The sequence below is a fragment of the Heterodontus francisci genome, chromosome 4 (assembly GCF_036365525.1).
Source record: "Heterodontus francisci isolate sHetFra1 chromosome 4, sHetFra1.hap1, whole genome shotgun sequence".
In the NCBI taxonomy this organism is placed as follows: domain Eukaryota; kingdom Metazoa; phylum Chordata; class Chondrichthyes; order Heterodontiformes; family Heterodontidae; genus Heterodontus; species Heterodontus francisci.
Window position 1 is genome coordinate 61,688,851 of NC_090374.1, and position 15,241 is coordinate 61,704,091.

At 45.1% G+C, this 15,241-nt stretch overlaps 1 protein-coding gene across 1 annotated transcript in view; it reads left to right on the forward strand.

The window, feature by feature from the left end:
- The window catches only part of LOC137369063 (brevican core protein-like), a 212,996-nt gene that overhangs the window by 14,693 nt on the left and 183,062 nt on the right, over positions 1-15,241 (forward strand). Inside the window, exons 4-5 of the mRNA XM_068029643.1 lie at positions 4,021-4,148; positions 9,937-10,230. Of these exons, the coding sequence (XP_067885744.1) occupies positions 4,021-4,148; positions 9,937-10,230 (422 nt within the window). The remainder of the gene's footprint in view (positions 1-4,020; positions 4,149-9,936; positions 10,231-15,241) is intronic.

Here is a 15,241-nt window from a genome sequence, read left to right on the forward strand (position 1 = left end):
TAATTCCCAGGGTTATCCCTATTCCCTTTCTTGAACAAGGGAACAACATTTGCCACCCTCCAATCATCCGGTACTACTCCAGTGGACAGTGAAGACGCAAAGATCATCGCCAAAGGCACAGCAATCTCTTCCCTCGCTTCCCGTAATATCCCTGGGTATATCCCGTCTGGCCCCGGGGACGTATCTGTCCTCATATCATTCAAAATTTCCAGCACATCCTCCCTCTTAACCTCAACCTGTTCGAGCATATCAACCTGTTCCACGCTGTCCTCACAAACGACCAGGTCCCTCTCACTAGTGAATACTGAAGCAAAGTATTCATTTAGGACCTCCCCTACCTCCTCCGACTCCAGGCACAAGTTCCCTCCACTATCCCTGATCGGCCCTACCCTCACTCTGGCCATCCTCTTGTTCCTCACATAAGTGTAGAACACCTTGGGATTTTCCTTAATCCTCCCCGCCAAGACTTTTTCATGTCCCCTTCTAGCTCTCCTAAGTCCATTCTTCAGTTCCTTCCTGGCTACCTTGTAACCCTCTAGAGCCCTGTCTGATCCTTGCTTCCTCAACCTTAAGTAAGCTTCCTTCTTCCTCTTCACTAGCTGTTCCACATCTCTTGTCATCCAAGGTTCCTTCACCCTACCATCCCTTCCCTGCCTCATCAGGACAAACCTATCCAGCAGTCGCAGCAAGTGCTCCCTAAACAACCTCCACATTTCTGTCGTGCATTTCCCTGAGAACATCTGTTCCCAATTTATGCTCCCCAGTTCCTGCCTAATAGCATTGTAATTCCCCCTCCCCCAATTAAATATTTTCCCATCCCGTCTGCTCCTGTCCCTCTCCATGACTATAGTAAAGGTCAGGGAGTTGTGATCACTATCACCGAAATGCTCTCCCACCGAGAGATCTGCCACCTGGCCTGCTTCGTTGCCAAGCACCAAGTCCAACATAGTCTCCCCTCTAGTCGGCCTGTCTACATATTGAGTCAGGAAACCTTCCTGGACACACCTGACAAAAACTGCTCCATCCAAGCTATTTGCACTAAGGAGGTTCCAATTAATATTAGGGAAGTTGAAGTCACCCATCACAACAACCCTGTTACTTCTGCACCTTTCCAAAATCTGCCTCCCAATCTGTTCCTCCATGTCTCTGTTGCTATTGGGGGGTCTATAGAAAACTCCCAACAAAGTGACTGCTCCTTTCCTGTTTCTGACTTCCACCCATAATGACTCAGTAGACAAACCCTCCTCGACGACCTCCCTTTCTGCAGCTGTGATACTATCCCTGATTAACAATGCCACTCCCCCACCTCTTTTACCTCCCTCCGTATTCCTTTTGAAACATCTAAACCCCGGAACATCCAACATCCATTCCTGCCCCTGTGATATCCACGTCTCCGTAATGGCCACAACATCGTAGCTCCAAGTACTGATCCATGCTCTAAGTTCATCACCCTCATTCCTGACACTTCTTGCATTAAAATAGACACACTTCAGCCCATCATACTGGCTGCAACTTTGCCCTGTCAACTGTCAAACCTTCCTCACAGATTCTCTGCACTCGGTATCTGCCTGTTCAACAGCGACCCCATCCACTGATCCGTGGCTCCGGTTCCCATCCCGCTGCCAAACTAGTTTAAACCCTCCCGAAGAGCTCCAGCAAACCTCCCGCCCAGGATATTGGTGCCCCTCCAGTTCAGATGCAACCCGTGATGCAATGGATGGTAGGACCTTAGGAAGTATGGAAGGTCAGAGGGACCTTGGTGTACTTGTCCAAAAAAATCACTGAAGACAGCAGCACAGGTAGAAAAGGTGATTAGGAAGGCATATAGGATACTTGCCTTTATTAGCCGAGGCACAGAATATGACAGCAGGGAGGTTATGATGGAGCTGTATAAAACGCTATTTAAGCCACAGTTGGAGTACTGTTTACAATTCTGGGCACCACACTATAGGAAGGATATGATTGCACTGGAGAGGGTGCAGAGGACATTCACCAGGATGTTGCCTGGGCTGGAGCTATGAAGAGCTTCAGCTATGAAGAGAGACTGAAAAAACTAGGGCTGTTTTCTTTAGAGCAGAGAAGGCAGAGGGGGGACATGATTAAGATATACAAAATTATGAGGGGCATTGATAGGTTAGATAGGAAGAAACATTTTCCCTTATTGGAGGTGTCAATAATCAGGGGACATAGTTTTAAGGTAAGGGGCAGGAGGTTTAGAGGGGATTTGAGGAAAAATTTTTCACCCAGAGGGTGGTTGGAATCTGGAACACACTCCCTGAAGAGGTGGTAGAGGCAGCAGCCATCACAACCCTTAAGGTATTTAGATGAGCACTTGAAACGCCATCGCATACAAGGCTACGGGCCAAGTGCTGGAAAATGGGATTAGAATAGTTCGGTGCTTGATGGCCAGCACTGACACGATGGGCCGAAGGGCCTGTTTCTGTGCTCTATGATTCTATGACTCTATGACTGTTTGGACAATTATGGGTGTAAACTCACATCATAATACTGCATAGTGCTGTGCATTGCAACTCCCTACTGGGGCAATTTATAAGACTTTTAATTATCTCAGTGTTATTTTGGTATGGCAACATTGCAATTAAGGTAGTAGGCAACAATTCAGAGAGGCAGAGTGGAGCCTTACCACCTCTGAAATCTTTCTGCCTTTGGGACCAAAATTGGGCTCCGACCCAGCTGATGCAGGTTGGCCATGCGGCATCGTGCTTTTACGGGAGGCAACCAATTCAGAGGCTTCCTCCACGTTCGCCATCCAATTAAGGACGATGGGCGGATTCCGGATGCAGGAGGGCCTGAAGCCGCAGACGGCTGGCAGCCCCACCGAAAGTGGTGGGTGCTGCTGAAGCATGTAGGGGACTGTGAGGGCACCTCAAGATGGAGGTGCTCTCTGAAGCCTTAGTAAAATTAAAAAATAAAGAATGGCCACAGCTGCAGGTTATCATTTTGAAGAAGGAGCCCCTTCACATAATTGCTTGTGATTTAGAGGAAGCATTGATGTCCCCCTTGCCTGCTGCCGGGTGGCCTCCTCCAGGTACCTGCCGGGCTTCGGCCTCATTAGGGGGCATGCCCAATATCGTGAGGATCCTGTTGGTGGCATTTCTCCCAAAATTGGTCCCATAATGGCCTAATTGGCTACCACCGCTGCATCAACCCAGCCTCCAGCAAGATAGCTCGGAGGTGAGAGCGGGTCGAGGAGCCAGCCTGAAGCTTCATCTTCAGATTTTACTCACGGGCCCGCCTCCAAGCCCGCTTCTGTGGGATCGATAGAATTCCACCCCATGGGCTGGATTTTACGTCGGGCGGAAGGGAGCTGGCCACTGACATAAAAGTCAGTGACGAACCCGCTTCTGCCCAACCCAGGGATCCAACCTGCATTTTACGGGTCCCTGGGCTTTAATTGTTCCGAGGCGGGGCTTGTACCCTCTTGAGGGAGGAAGTCCCGCCTCATTGAGCTGCCGGCCAATCATCGGGCCGGCAGCTCTTAGTCCCAGCAGCACCACTGGGAGCGGGTCGGGAAGGCCTCCCGGAACCTCCTGCTCAATTTTACGCCAACCCGCCGTCACCATCCAGCTCGCTGGGGTGGTGTAAAATTCTGACCCATGAGTCCAGATCTCCCTTGCAGCCTGCAAATTTTGAATGAATCTGCTAATTTGTGAGCTAGTGGCAGAGAAATTACCATGGAAGTTGCTAGATTGTTGTAAAAAACCAACTGGTTCACTCATGTACTTCAGGGAAGGGAATCACAAACCTCGAGCTGATCTCCCAAACTGTATGGTGAACTCCTAATGCTCTCTGAAGTGGACTACAAATAATTGTTATTCGATAAGGCCTTCTGTGACCTTCTCAGGGTAACTCATGTTGGGCAACAATGTGGCTTTTCCAGTACTAGTCACATTCAAATGGGGAAAAAAAATGTTTGACACCCTTTGTGTTCTATTGATTAAGATTGTTAATCAGTTATCCACTGACTAATCTTACAGCGCTCTCGCTTTTGTTTCTTAGATACCCAATCACCAAGCCTAGACCCGGCTGCTATGCAGATAAAAGGGGGCAACCAGGTGTCAGAACATATGGAGTACGAGACCCCAATGAGATATATGATGTTTACTGTTATGTGGGAGACATAAATGGTAAGAAGCATTTGTGACGTTTTCCTCAATAACATTGGCTTCTTGTTGGAAAATTTAAAATACTTCTTAAAGGTATCAGAGAGTTCCTTGGAGTCAGTGGATGGAAATTCGTCTAGGCCCAATAAATTTCTTTCGACGTGTGATCACTGTTTTGTAGGCAAACATTTCTTTGAAGAAGTACATGGGAATTTTTGCATCCATCTTAACAGTCAGAAACAGCCTTAGGTTAATTGTTCAGTTGAAAGATGGCATCTTCAAACCTTCCACAGTACTGCATTAATACAGGAGAGCGCTACCCTGCACCCACGCTCCCCCCTCCCCCCCAATGTTATACAAAACACTTTTGCCCCTTTTGAGCCTTGGACCTTATCTAAATAATATGGGTGAGCTGTTGGCACCTGTCAGACAGCTCGTCCATTTCAGACAACCAATTTCTGTTCACTTGCTTCACTGCCGAGGGTGCCAATCGACTAGCACATGAACATATAGGAGAGTGGCTTGTTATGTTTATGTTCTTGAAACAGCCATCCTTACCTTGATGGAACGTTTGTAGAACCACTGTTTATGGAGACAATGGTGGGTGAATGGGTTTCAGCTGTACTCCTGTAATATTAAAGAGCCTGTGGTTTTGTTTTCACCCTGCCTATCTCTCTTTTGCTCTATTTCTCCCTCATTCTTACCCCATTCTTTATTGTTCCTGTACTTTCCATTCTCGTTTCATTTTATGAAGCTCCTTAAAATAAGATCAGTGAAGCAATACTCTCAGACATATATTGTCCAAATGTCAGATAGTCTTGGCAGAGAGTTAAAGTAAATAGGAATGGCTATGAACTTGGTATGGACAATCACAGTTTGCTGTTGTATAAACTGAGTCATTCATTAAGCTTCCTTCTGCTCCTGTCATTGATTAAGCTAGAGTATTAGATATTCAGTTGTTTGCTATTGATTTGGGCCACTCATTCTTCCTAAAGTGCTGAGTCTGCAGAATCACATGTACCATTTGTCATCAAACCAGCAATCTGGGGCACAGCTTTGCTTCATGATCATGGTGATGAAGTCCATTTGGTTGCTGATTGCAACTGATGATGGATATACTAATTTTGTTAAAATAAAGCTTTACAGGAAAATTGTAGGAATAACAAGACTTTCTTTTTGAATCTTGTAAATGGCACATGCTAGCTGTGTTTTACATACTCACTACAGCTTGTGAAGAAAGTGGGGGATTTATATCACTTGGCCTGTCATGATGTTGTTTTCAAATGGCAACATCTCTTTAGGTCTCTTTTGGTTGGATTTAAGTCTCCAGTTCCCTGAAATTGAACACCATTATTAGCTTTTTTATTTCAGTCATAATTATCAACAAGAATCACAATGTGAAAGAAAAGGTATGACCATTTTCCTGACACTTCATCTCCTTGAAGTGAAACTTTAAAAAACTGACACTTCTCACATTGATCAAAATAAATCTCTCATTTGCATTACTGCTGTTAGGTTTATTCATTGCTTGTCAACTGTGTTAATTAGTAAGTTTGGAACCTGGAATGCCTGATATGAAGAGCAATTTTGTTCAAATTTGCTGCTTTAAAAAGGATAACTTTTCATGAACAAAGTCAGATTTCCCTCCACCTGCTCCAAAATGCCAATGTTTTCACAAAGGCCACAAAGATCTCTGGTTGATCCCTGATTCCACAGGTTCCTTGGATCTTCCAATACTTTAGACAAGCCATTCATATGTGAGTCTTAACAGTGAATGTTAGTCAGATGTTTGACCACCTATCTTATTTTAGTCTCACATGCACATGTGCTTCTAACAGGGGTTATTTAATAGCGATCAAGATTGAAAAGATTGGTTGATCTTCCCCTCTCTAACCCAGGGCTCCATGATCAATTGTAGCATCCTTATACCTCTCCAGTAGAGATCAATTAACTTAGCACAGCGCACTGAATCGATGAAACCTGTGAGCTTTCTTTTCTGTATCGCTCAGTTGCTCACTGGATAACCTCGCTGACCTGGAGAAAGCTAGACATTCTTCATGCCAATGCCCACATAATGTGGTGCAATATATATACAACAGGATAATACTTAGAATTAGAACATTACAGCGCAGTACAGGCCCGTCGGCCCTCGGTGTTGCGCTGACCTGTGAAACCATCTGACCTACACTATTCCATTTTCATCCATATGTCTATCCAATGACCACTTAAATGCCCTTAAAGTTGGCGAATCTACTACTGCTGCAGGCAGGGCGTTCCACGCCCTTACTACTCTCTGTGTAAAGAAACTACCTCTCACATCTGTCCTATATCTATCACCCCTCAACTTGAAGCTATGTCCCCTCGTGTTTGCCATCACCATCCGAGGAAAAAGACACTCACTATCCACCCTATCTAACCCTCTGATTATCTTATATGTCTCTATTAAATCACCTCTCCTCCTCCTTCTCTCCAACGAAAACAACCTCAAGTCCCTCAGCCTTTCCTCGTAAGACCTTCCCTCCATATCAGGCAACATCCTAGTAAATCTCCTCTGCACCCTTTCCATAGCTTCCACATCCTTCCTATAATGCGGTGACCAGAACTGCACGCAATACTCCAGGTGCGGTCTCACCAGAGTTTTGTACAGCTGCAGCATGACCTCGTGGCTCCGAAACTCGATCCCCCTACTAATAAAAGCTAGCACACCATATGCCTTCTTAACAGCCCTATTAACCTGGGTAGCAACCTTCAGGGATTTATGCACCTGGACACCAAGATCTCTCTGTTCATCTACACTACCAAGAATCTTCCCATTAGCCCAGTACTCTGCATTCCTGTTATTGAAACTTGAAATTCTTTCACTCATTTGCTGATGATTGTGGGGGCATACAATTTACATCTTTAGATAAGGAAAAGGATCTCTCTCAGCCAGAGTCAACATACAGCTCATTGTTGGCAGCAAGTTAAAACATTGTCATGGTTTCCATGTTCATTCAGTATATTAGCTTAATGAGTCAGAGCTAAGATCCAGAGAAGTTCCAGCAGATGTGGGACTGCCTGACAAAATTTCACATCTGTTCTTATAGATGTTTGCCATCAAAACAGGAATAAAATACTTCTAAATTTTGGTTTGGGTAAAGGGGGACAGGGGCATTCACCATGTACTGGCTGAACCAAACATTTATTTTTTCACCCTGGAGCTTCAAGATTTCGCATTCTTGCTTACCCTCTTTTAATTGAGTTTAATTTACCAAATGCTAATGACCCCCCAAAAATGACATTTCTTCAAAGGCTGTGAGAACTCTACCTCCACCAAATCAAACTCAACTTTTAATGAATCCTTTGCACACAGATTAAGGAAAGGTTCGTTAGATAACTTGCAAAACATTGCTCCTCCTGCTGATAACAGCATGTGAATAATGAAAGAATAAGGTCAAGTGCCTGTTATTCTGTTATAAAATGCTGACTGTGTTTTCCAACTGAATGCTGGGTTTAAATGTGAGAAATCCTTATGGAGCAATAATGTTTCATCTTGTTTCTGATCAGTATGTTTTTTTGTGTATTTATGACATGTTAAACTATATAATGAATGAAAATTCATCTCTAAAGTCTTGTGAGAGAGCAGTAATCAGCATGTTTGGGCAGGTCATTCACACATTAAAATGTTTCTTAGGTTTTTGGAAGGTTTTAGATTTGATCCCGCTAAAGCTGCCGTCAAAAATTTCAGTCAAGATTTCTATTCCTGATCACTGTATAGTCAGCCCTGCTAGAAAGTGTGCACGCATAAGGTGAGAACAAGATTGGACTCGCCTGTGAGGACCCTATAAATGAACATCCTGCCTCACAGGTAAAGAATGTGCCACTTCAGTGAAGAAACTAAGATGGCTGCAGTACTTGTGGAATTATAGCCTGCCTAGCATGAGTCCAAACCTTGAGGAAGGAGGAAAGTTTAAAAAAAAAGGCTTATGTTTCCCTGTAGGTGCTAAGGATTAAAGTTGTGTTCCTTGAAGTTAAATGATGGTTATCACTTCTAATAAATAAGATGCATGGTTCAGTAGTAATTGGTACTATTGGTGAAAATAATGAGGCCATGCAGCTGGCCTCTTTTTTGAATGGATATATTTTCTGTCTGAATTGGATGACAAATTTCCTTGAAATATTTGACTCCTTTGATGATTGGAATAACAAGATTGTTATCATTAATTAGTTGTGGCTTCAAAGTTTGAGATTTTCCTTTATCACAGCAGGTTACTTTATGCATTTGTTTTAAGCTTTATTATTTGAATCTCTTTATTGTATGCTGCCTCCTTAAGATCTGGTTACAAGTAGACCTGACTCCTGTCCCATAAATCGAATGTTGTTTCAGCACAGGATTTTCATATAGGATTTGTGCTGTGCTTTGGGGGCTATGATGTTATGAGTTGAACACAGTAACAGACCAGCACGGTGGTTGTGCCAAGGCAAGGGGAAATTGAGTGTGAACTCCAGGGTGATCTAGAACTTGTGGCTATCTATTTAATTCACTGGCTGGGGTTAGTTTTTAACTTAGTGCCCAGGCATAAAACTGGCCTTGCGGATCAGCGGCCATTATAGAAACTGCCCTTTATTTTTATTTCAATCAAAATGAATGTGCTAAGTTGAAAATCTGCCTCAATGTATTTAGTTTGCAGCCTGTCTGTTGCATGGAGAACCATTTGGAGGTGAAGTGCCCTACCTCTGGGAGCAAACAAAAAGGCAGTTGAACATGACACGCTGACGCAACCAACATTTCCCCAATACAAACTAAAAATACTGTAAATGATGAAAATCTAAAACAACAACAAAAAGTACGAGATATAGAGTCAACAGTTGTAAAGAGAATTACAGGTTAATGTTTTGGCTACTGACCCTTTGTTAGAATGTCAGAACGTTGCCCGAGAAGGCAACCTGTTATCTCTTTACAGATCCCCTAATACTGTGCTTCTCTTTAAGTACATACCTGCTGACCAACCACAAGGCAGGTGACAGTCATGGGAAAGTCTTTGATGATTATTCTGTTCTTCTTCTTGAAGTCGGACTGTGATAGTGAGAAAATGGCAAAGGGCCAAAAAAGTAGATATGAATGAATACTTTTAACAGATACTGGGCAGACTTTCCTCTTCCTGAGCCTAGGCATATTAGATCTCAAATTATAGAGGAAGATTGGACTGGGAGGATTGCAGAGATCATAAACTCATCCTCCTCTGATTTTTTTTTTCTCTGTGCTGCATCCAGGTGATCTAATAAACTAGATGCAGGAATGGGAAAATCTGCCTCAATGTTTCTGAGCTAGCACCAAATACAATGAATGAGATTTCTTTGCATATCGTTCCTGGATACTGATGAGATACAGTAGTGATAAATATGCTCCCTGATGAAACAATACGCAAACACACTGCAAGGCATGACACAGAGATACGCAGACAGGAGGATTCCAGTTTTGATCTCTATATACAGAGGCATTAACTTTTCCCTTTTAAACACCAATGCAGGTCCAGAAACAACTGCCAGAATTTAGGAAAGGTGTTAGGTGAGACTATAAGGATAAAAGAGAGAATAATATACGTTTATCTTTTTTTTACCCTTCAAGTATTATTTCTTAGGGATAAGCAGAAAACCAGAAGAGGGAAAGAGAGCAACAAAAATGTATTTGTAACCTATTGAAAATGGTTTTGGAAAGAAATAAAAATCCCCTGGGAATTTGGCAATTTAGAAATCAGTTTGTTCAGTTGTGTGATTTCTTAGGATGTGGTTATCAACTAAAGACTGATTTTTCTCTCCTGTTTAACAATAGGGTTTGTGTTCCATGTGTCAGCACCAGGAAAGCTGACATTTGCCCAATCGCAACTGGAGTGCAAGCGTAGGAATGCACAGTTAGCGACCACCGGCCAGTTACATGCCGCGTGGAAGCAAGGTCTGGATCGCTGTGACTACGGCTGGCTGGCAGATGGCAGTGTACGTTACCCAATTGTCTACGCTAGGAGTCAATGTGGAGGGGGCCTTGTTGGAGTGAGGACCAAGTATCGCTATTACAACAGGACTGGATTTCCAGATCCTAATAGCAAGTTTGATGCCTACTGCTTCCGAGGTAAATAAACACCTGGAAATTTGCACTAACAAAGCTGATGGAATAGGAAGGTAAACTTTATAAATTCACATTCACTTGTTACGAATGCATACTGGAAATATTGACCTGGCGTTTAATGAGCCACATCAGATTCTCTGTCCCATCAGCTCCTGAAGCTGCATGCTGGGAGTACAATTTTGTAAAATTACTTCTAGGATGTTATGCCACATGCAGGAAACCATAATGGAAATAATGTGAAAGAACTGATCTCCTATAGCATTGGCAATTGTCTCTTATCTCTCCCTGCTGCTTTTAGTAAGTGCTGCTCAGTGTGTTGTGATTTTTTTAAGGGATTGTTGTCTCGCTTTCTGCAATATCACTGTTGAAGAGACTTTACATCATACATTTATACAAGTACAAAGGGGTCAGTTTTCTTCCCAGCCCCTATCGTGGATCAACTTTAGCAAGGTAGAACTTCCACCTGCCTCATGCTTGCATCCCTGGGCTAAAGCTCCTGTCTGTATCAGCCCATCTGCAGAGAGGGTTGCAGGGTCCTTTAACTCCAGAGGATAACTTAGGACCTTTTATTATTGAGCTGACAAAACTGAGGCCAATGGGAGTGTAATTGATTGACAGGAATGCAATGGGGAAAGTGACAGAAATTATGACATTTGGGGCTGAATTTTACCAGCTCTCCGATGTCGGGGGTCGTGGTGGGAGGGCCTGGAAAATTCTTCTGGGTGAGGCCTGCCACGACCCCCGACACCAAGAAGGCTCCACTGCAATTTACTGGTGGCGGCGAGGCCTCGATGCAGCCCCCATGCGCCTTCATTTTAATATTAAAATTAATTTTAAAATGCAAATAAACATACCTGGTCCCAACGGTTGTCCCACGTCAATATTCTGGCCGCTGGCCAGAACTCCCACGCCTTCGGATGTCTGCACGGACATCCGAGGCATGACATTGGTGGGGAAGGAGGAGCAGTGAAATTCTCAGGGTGGGGGGGGGGGGGGGGGGGGGCGGGAGGGGAGCGGTGAAAACTGATTCAATTGGCTGAGGGGATGGTGGGAAGGGGTTGAAGGGTAAAGAGTGCAAGTTTGGGGTTGAAAGGTCAGGGCTGGCAAAAATGTTTTTTTGGGGGTGAGAGGGAAATAAATATATTGTTTCATCATTGCTGGGGTGGAAGAGGGGCTTTGATGTGTAATGAACTGATTTGATTCAAATGAAAGGTGATGGTGGCTTTAAAAATGAAAATAATCTGTCAGGGCTTGAAGCCCTTTAAAAATGGCGCCGGCACCTGTATGGTGGTGGTGGAATTCGTTGCCAGGGACGGAGCAGCTGCCCTCTCTAAGTCATCGGGGGTGGCTGCTTCGCCCCGTCCATTTAAATGAGCCCTGGCGTGAAGTATCGCGGGGGTTCAGTGACGGCTGCTCTGCGCAGGCGGGCTGCCGAGATCTGAGCGCACTGCCATGATTTGCAGCGCGCCAGTAAAATTCAGGCCTTGATGTATTCCTATTACTTTTGAATATACATGTCCAAATTTGGCAGATGTCTTTTTCTTCCACTGGGAATTTGTGGAACTAACTGTAGGTGCCAAGGAGCCGGCATCCCACTCATTTCTGCCCTGCCTAGGGAGTTATGCCTTAAAATTTTTAATATTCGTTTAATCTTCTTTGTGACAACATTACTTGATTCAGATACTAATGAGAAGCATCAGAAGCAGTAAAGTAATTTCTTTTGTCTCTATAATTTCCTCCCTCTCTTATCTTTTGTCTCTTTCTCTCCTGTCTCACCAACTCTCTCTCCCTCTTTACTACTTTTGCTTTTTATGCTTTCCAGCCTGTCATACTTCCTTATCACTCTTCTGCCCCTTTCCCTCTATATTCACAGAGACATAAATACACAGAGGGGAGCCTTTTTAAGAGTAATTAAAACTGATCTTATAGAGAATTTGATTGTATAAGAAATGTTAATTTGTTTTGAAATACAGTGCTTGTATTAAATGCTCTTCCTCTGCCATTAGTTGTGGCAAGCAGCTTTATAAATACTCAGTTGGAAAATGCATTTCCGAACGTGGTCTTCAGCTTTACAGACCAGGACAATCCCAGCTTTGATTCCTTGGGCTGAATTTAGTTCTCTCCCAAGCGTCGGGTTCCGTGCCAGGGTTGCCTGAAGATGCCCCCGGGAGAGGGCTGCCATGTACCCCAATACTGGGAGGGCCTGGTCCGATATTAGCAATGGCGGCGAGGCCTCGTGGCGGCAACCCCGCCGCTCGGCGAAGGGACCCAGATTTGAATATTTAAATAAAATAAAATAAATGAATTAATGATAGTTGCGTTGCTGCCTGAGTTCCTACTATTCAGCCCTTGAAGTCAGCAAAAAGCCATTCAGCGCTTTCCACACCCCACCCTGTAGCATTTTGCAACTTGAAACAACTATGGAAAGCACCGAACACTTGTAGAATTGTAGAAGCAGCCAGAAGAAATCAATTAGTAAGTCATTAATGTTCGTGTTAAATATGCTGGTGGATGTCCATTCCTGCTGCTAAATGTGTGCTTAGCAAGGTTAAGACAGGGTGTTATTTGGAATGTTGAGCTCCAAAGTGGCACTGTTGGCAGCAAATCAGTGTGGCATGTTGATTGAAGTCATGATCCGTCTGCTCTGCATACTCCCTGGAACTGTTCATCGCGCGTGAGCTAATGCCTACACTGATATAGCGCCCGGCCCGATTTTCCCACCACTGTCCCATTTTGAAGCTCCAAGGGCACTCGTAGTGCTCAAAAAATGGTGCTAACTAACCCAATTTCTCAGCTGCAGTGTTGGAGTTGCGCAGCATCTGAGAGAAAAGATATGTTAATATTTCAGTTGTAGCCCTTCCTCAGGACTATATAGCTTCTGGTTTAACTTAATAATGTGGTGCATGGCATTACCTTTATGACGCTAAATACTTACTTGAAAAATTACAGATATTCCTCTAGGTGCTGCACTCAGGTGATCCAATGGTCTGAATTTTCATCCTGAGGTGAGGTGGGTTTGGATGCGGGGCATGCTGGGAAAATCGCAGTGCTGAGCAGCATGCTGTTTTCCTGACAGGTTCCTGCCTCCCAGCAATTTTGGTGAAGGCGTCTTCTCAGGGTTGTGGCAACCTGCCTGAAAGTGACTGGTCATTAATTGAGGCAGTTAACGAGCCATTTGAGAGCTTGTTACAGGGCTGAATGAGATTTTCGAGCAGATGCACAGAAACCACGCAGGTTCCAGCAGTACCTCCACGGAGATGAGGCGGCAGCACAGTGGGAAACCATTCAGAGGAGTGGGAGCCATTCCTGATGCTGCATAAATGGTGGAATCTGCAGAGAGGAGCTCATGCTTCGACACACAGTGGCCATTACATGAGCAGAGCTCATAGAGTGTTTCAGGTGCTGGCACTGGGGAAAGTGCAGGGGCGTGCACCTGCAGGGGCCTATCCACCACGGCAGGGGTGTCCAGGCAGCCATTCCTATGTAGCTGGTGGCCACTGAGGCCATCCCTGGACATAGGGTTCAGCTTCTCTGAGGCGGCAACAAGTAATGATGAGGTGCAGCATCGCCAGCAACAATTGCAGCCTCTTGGTCCAGAGGTGATGCTTGAGGGGCAGGGAGGGCACAAAGGCGCTGCCATCACCATAGGGTGTACTGCCAAAGACCCAGCTTCCTGGACTTGTCAGCGCAGCTGTACTGTCAGAGGCTGTGCCTATCGAGGCAGGTGGTTGCTGATTTGTGCACTCATGTGGAGGAGGACCTCAGCCCTCGCTGGCCGCATGAGCAGGCCCTGCCAGTAGCTGTGAAAGTGGTAGTGGCCTTGAGCTTCTTTGCCTCTGAGTTATTTCGACGGTCACAGAGGATTTGTGTGACATATCGCAAGCGACTGCCCATCATTGCTTCAGGGCAGGTGATGGATGTTCTGTATGAGAGGGGATCGGAGTACATTGACTTCCAGACTGTTGGGGTCACACAGGCCAAGAAGGCCCTTGGGCTTTGCCTCCATTTCCTAAGGTGCAGGGCATGATTAACTGCACCCATGTGGCTATCAAGGCCTCAGTGGAGCAGCCAATAGGAAGGAATTCCACTCCCTCAATGTACAGCTGGTGTACAAACATCACAAGTATTTCCTGCAGGTGCATGCAAGGATTCTTGGCAGTTGCCGTGATGCCTACATCCTGAGGCAATCACAGGTACTGCAGTTGTTCCATGCCACCAGAAAGACTATGTGAATGGCTGCTAGGGAACAAGGGCTATCTGTTGAAGAAGTGGCTGCTGGCACCTGTGCGCAATCCTACAATGAAGGCACAGAATCGCTACAACCACTGCCACCATAGAGCAAGCCTTCGGACTCCTGACTGGTTATGGGGTGGGGATGGGGGCCATTCTCCAGTATGCTCCCTCAAGAGTTTCTCGAAAGGTGGTGGTATGCTGTGCTCTACACAACACGGCCCTCCAGAGAGGTGTGGACCTTGAGGATGAAAATGGGGAGGAGCTGCACCTGTCTTCGGAGGAGGAGGGGGAGGGGGAAGGTGGTGATCCTGTCCTGCCAGGTTCTCCATATGTCCGGTTGAGGTATCAAGCTATTGACTAGGATGGCAGGGAAGCTCGGGCAGCACTGTTCCAAACACACTTCTCCTGAGGATGGCACACCCTGGATTGCCTTTGGCCCAATACCACACCTTTCCCACAAGAAGTAGGTGCATTCAAAATTCCTGCCACAGAGACACATCTACTGTTTCCCCACAATGCCTGCAAGACACGTAGCCAGAGCCCCAGGCTAATGCTCTGGGACATGGGTTTGAATCCCATCATGGCAGATGGTGGAATGTGAATTCAATTAATAAATCTGGAATTAAGAAGCTAGTCTAATGGTGACCATGAAACCATTGTTGATTGTTGTAAAAACCCATTTTGTTCACTAATGTCCTTCAGGGAAGGAAATCTGCTGTCCTTACCTGGTCTGGCCTACATGTGACTCCAAATCCACAGCAATGTTTTTGACTCTTAAATG